This window comes from Myotis davidii, unplaced genomic scaffold (assembly GCF_000327345.1).
Source record: "Myotis davidii unplaced genomic scaffold, ASM32734v1 scaffold399, whole genome shotgun sequence".
Classification (NCBI taxonomy): Eukaryota; Metazoa; Chordata; class Mammalia; order Chiroptera; family Vespertilionidae; genus Myotis; species Myotis davidii.
Genome location: NW_006292094.1, coordinates 7,320,256 through 7,324,739, shown reverse-complemented (window position 1 = coordinate 7,324,739; position 4,484 = coordinate 7,320,256). Strand labels below are relative to the sequence as shown.

The 4,484-nt window shown below is 69.3% G+C and overlaps 1 protein-coding gene across 1 annotated transcript in view; it reads right to left on the bottom strand.

Annotated features, from left to right (window-relative positions):
- INTS1 (integrator complex subunit 1) overlaps positions 1-4,484 on the bottom strand; it is a 50,166-nt gene that overhangs the window by 33,414 nt on the left and 12,268 nt on the right. The window contains exons 19-27 of the mRNA XM_015565161.1: positions 4,336-4,476; positions 3,679-3,969; positions 2,899-3,066; positions 2,714-2,825; positions 2,067-2,228; positions 1,513-1,659; positions 1,167-1,265; positions 889-1,013; positions 8-99 (exon numbers count right to left, since the gene is read on the bottom strand). Of these exons, the coding sequence (XP_015420647.1) occupies positions 8-99; positions 889-1,013; positions 1,167-1,265; positions 1,513-1,659; positions 2,067-2,228; positions 2,714-2,825; positions 2,899-3,066; positions 3,679-3,969; positions 4,336-4,476 (1,337 nt within the window). The remainder of the gene's footprint in view (positions 1-7; positions 100-888; positions 1,014-1,166; positions 1,266-1,512; positions 1,660-2,066; positions 2,229-2,713; positions 2,826-2,898; positions 3,067-3,678; positions 3,970-4,335; positions 4,477-4,484) is intronic.

Genomic DNA, 4,484 nt, shown 5'->3' with positions numbered 1-4,484 from the left:
GGCTCGCGCCAGCTCCTGGCCCAGGGCCTGCTGCAGCGCCAGGGCCACAGGGCGGGCACTAGAGAGCTGCCACCGTGGGCCTGGGCTCAGCGGGAAGACCTGGGCAGAGGAAAGGGCAGTGGTTGGCAGATGTGGCCGAAAGGGGCCCTCAGCCCTCACTGCGCCCATCACGACCACGCTCCCCCTTGGCCAGAGGCCGGTCCCTGCAAGGCTCTCCGTCCAGGGAGGGCCAGGGCCTGCGAGGGGACCCCAGCTCAGGAGCGAGAGCACACGGCCACCTCGGCCCTCCATCCACAGGACCGGCCTCGCCCGGGGGGAGGTGCAGGGAGAGTGCGAGCGTGCGAGTAGAAAGGTGGTCCTGCACCCGGTAAACATGGCTGCATGTGGAGGGAACACACGGACACAGGACCACCACCTCGGGGCTCATGTGCACGTGTGCCAGGAAGAGGGAAAGCACGGACGCAGGAGTAGAGGGAGGGCGGGGGCAGAGAGCGGGCCCGGGGCCTACAGTCAGCCAGAGGCAGGCTGCACGCTGAACGCACTAGAGATAGCCAAAACACTCTGGACAGTGTCGCACCCGAGCCCCTTCTCAATAAAGACGCAAAGGCACAGGCACGGCCACGCCTGTGACATGCAGGCTCGTAGGACACACGAGGGCAGGTGCCCGCTGGAGCCAGGCCCGAGGCGGTGGTGGGAGCCATGGCACCTCTGGGCCGTTCCCAACACCGAACGCGTCTGCCAACCACCCAGAGGCGGGCCTGCTCTGAGCTGCTCGGGGAGGACACGGGGCACCGGAGGGTCAGCGGAGTCTCCGGGTCAGGCCCTCCCGGGCAGGAGGAGGAGAGACGGCTGGGACGCCGGCTCTGAGCCCCGGTGGTGTGGCCGCACCTGCAGGAACACGCTGGCCAGGTCGTCCTCGGGGCCGAGCACCCGCACCTGAGTCGAGGCCCGGATCCTGCCCTGGCCCGGAGGCGGCTCCGGGCTGCTTTTGGGTTTGGGCGCCTCGGCACTGTCTGCAGGAAAGGGAGGTGTCGGCTCAGAGTCCCCGCCTCGCCAGGCCCCCACCCGAGAGAAGAGCAGACGTGTGGGCCGTGCGGGGCCGGGGGCAGGAGCCCAGACGCTGGCTAGCAGCCCCCATTTCCCCTGGGTCTGGGCTGGGCTGGTACCTCGCCGCGGGGGCAGGGAGGCCGTGAGCAGGGAGTGGAACGTCTGGCCTCCGGACGCTCCTCGCTCGTGCTGCACCTCCACCAGGTGAGCCATGTAATCTGTGAAGCAGCAGCTGGGAGTGAACACCATGGGCGGAGCTGGGCCCCCCTGGGCCCCCCAGCAGGAGTGCTGGGCACCCCACCCAAGGGCGTGCTGATGCCCGGCTGACTCGATGGACAGGGACGGCCTGGCCTCTCCTGACAACCCCAGCCTCTCCTCCTGCTCAGAGCTACAGCCCCCCTCCCCCGCCCCCTTAGATCCCAGGTCCCGGACAGTAACTGGCCAGCGCGGGGACCCAGTCCTTACTCTTGTCCATGATGTTCTGCTCCAGGGTCTGGGGGTCGTGGGCCACGGCCTGGTCCAGGTGCAGCAGGAGCTTGCTCATGCTGGACACGGGGATGCCGAAGGACTGCACGAACAGCAGCAGCTGCTGGGGCTCCAGGTCCTGCAGGGCTGAGGCCACACGCACTCAGCCAGCATCGGGGGCCGGTGCTCCCGCCCGAAGGCAGCTCGAGGTGCAGCCGGGTCCCCCGCATGCTCCACGGCTGTGTGCCAGCCCTGTGGCTTCTGGCCTCTTGGCTCTGAGCTCCCTAGCACCCGCCGTGGCTCCCGAGCCTCCCACGGGTCCAGGCTCCTTCGAGCACATCCTCCTCCCGTCCGCCCAGGCACCACCACTCCCTGAGCTGCTTCCTGCGCCCAGCCCTGCCTGCCCCGCCCAACGGGACATCTTCCAGCTCCAGGAGCGGCCCTGCCTTCCTTCCCCCTCTAAGTTCCGGGTGGCTTGGTCCTTGTCCCACGGACGGCTCACGCCGGGCTCTGTGCGGAGCCTCCCTCCCCGGCCAGCCCAGCCCAGGCCATACCGGCGTCCACCAGCCGCGGGACCTCGGAGCGGATCATGCGCAGCTTCAGCCAGTCGGGCAGCAGCAGCGCCTCCTCGGATGTGTCCACCAGGAAGGCCGTGGGCAGGGGCTTCTTGTCGGGGAACCAGATGTCCAGCAGGGCCAGGAACTCCTCGTCACCCGCTGGGGAGAGACAACAGGGTCAGCAGCAGACACGGCTCGGCCGAGGAGCCCCGCCCCGCCCACCGAGGCCAGCGGGGGGAGCCCAGGCGGCGGGAGCCCAGGCCTTGGGGAGCAGGTGCTTCCTCATCTCGTCCAGCAAAGTCTAGGATCTGGGGGATCGCGGAGAGTCAGCTGAGAGTGGACTTGTCCTTCGTGAAACCCCGTTTTCCCGCTGGGCCGGGAGAAGGGGCGCGAGCACAGGAAGGCACCCGGCGCCTCCCATGGGCATCACATAACCACAGGCCAGTGTGGCCGGGCAGTGAGGAGTCACGGCCTGTCCATCTGTGGTCCGACCGTGTGGGTGCTGCTGTGTACGCCCCAGAAGCCTCTGGACAGGCAGGGAGAGGACTCCCCAACACGTCCACTCCAGGGGACACCCATGAGGGCTGGGCCCTCCGACTCTGCACCCACAAGGTGGGCAGGCCCCTCCCCCCCAGGCTGCTCACCGCGGGGCGGGCCCAGCGTCAGCAGGATGACCATGGCGTGCACCACCAGGATGTGCATGGTGGCCGTCTCCCCGCTGCTCCAGCGAAGGAAGACCTGGTCCTGCGACTCTGACTGCAGGGAGAGGAGCGTGAGGGCGCGTGGGCTCCGGGGCGGGCGGGCTCCGGGGGGCGGCTGCCTGCCTTACCCAGCTGTACACCTCCTCCCCCTCCTTGCTCTTGCGCATGCGCCGGACGTAGCGGGAGAAGATGGAGAGCAGCGCGGCCAGCACAGCGTCCGACTCGGCGCTGCAGGAGCGCTTGGAGAAGAGGTGGGACATGATGGTGGAGCGCTCCACGATGAGCCGGGCCACGTCCTGGGGGAGCAAGCCGTCAGGGGCTCCTCTCACGCAGCCAAGAGCCCAGAGCCGGGCACCAAGGCTGCCCCGGACAGCACACCACGCTCAGCCTGGCGCCCACGGCAGGGGAGGGGTGCCGGCAGGGCCTCTCAGACACACGGACAAGAAGTGCCAACAGGGTTGGGAGGAGAAGGGCAGGGCCTGGCACTCCTTGGAGGGGACACAGCCCTGACAAGAGCCACCCACCCAGCGTGAAGGGTCCGGGGACACATCCCACCAGCGACAGGAGTGTGACCTCAGGACCCAGAGGGGTGGCCGTGCACCGTGTGCTGGACCCCGGCCACGGCTCTGCCCCGCAGGGGACCATGCTCTCCGTGAGGCCCTCATCGCGGGCTCGCTCGCAGGAGCCCACTGGGTCCCAGAGCTGCCGCAAGCCCCTGGGAAAGCAGATCCACAGAAACGAGAGGACAGATGTGGGCCCTCCCGGCAGCACCCAGAGCAGCCAGCATGGCCCAAAGCAACAGGGCAGCCAGGCCTGGGGCCACGGTGGCTCGTCGGGCAGCAAGTGGCCCGATTCCCCCGCCCCTGCTGCCAGCTCTGACGAAGGTCCGCCCGGAACCAGAGCCTCACCAGCGCCAGGTCGCTGTGCGGGCCCTGCTCCTCCACGGGCGTGTGCTGGGACAGGTAGACCAGGTAGGCGCTGACCGTCTGCGGGTCGGTCTCCATGTGGACGGCCTGCTGCAGCGCCAGGGCGGTGGAGGCGCTCACGCTGTGGAACAGGGGCAGCCGGGGCAGGTCGCGCAGCAGCCACTGGTAGCCCTGCAGCGTCTCCGCGTCCCCCGAGTCCTCCTCCGCCGGGGGCTCCTTCTCCTCCCCGTCCCGGTCACGCAGGCTGCCCTCCGACAGCACCAGGGACAGGCCCTGCAAGCGGACGGGGGTCAGCAGGCCTCCACCACGCCTCCGCAGGGCACCCCGACGGGGCGGAGTGGGGATGAACAGGCTTCCGAAGCCCAGGGCGCACGCAGGCTGCCACGGACGGACTGCGTCCTGTTAGAGCCGCCCCAGTGAGAGAGCAGCACAAGCACATGTTCAGCTGCCCAGAGACACACACGCCAGGCTCCCAGCTGCCCGGGAGGGACATGGGGAGAGGGCAGAGGCGGGTCTGGGGTGTCACCAGCACAGCCCTCCCGTGAGAACCAGGCAGGAGACCTGGTGGGCACGGCCACCGGCTGGGAGGAGAGCCGCCTGTGGGGTAGCGCGCACAGGACAGAGGGCGGCTGTGCTCACCTTCATGGCCAGCACCCGGGAGGCCACCTGTGAGGAGCCGAGGCGCCGCAGGAAGTAGTCCAGCACCTCGCACGTGGTCTGCTCGTCCGCCTTGGGGCCCAGCAGCAGGTCCTGCAGGCGGCCCAGTAGCTGCTGCTGCTTCTGTTGCC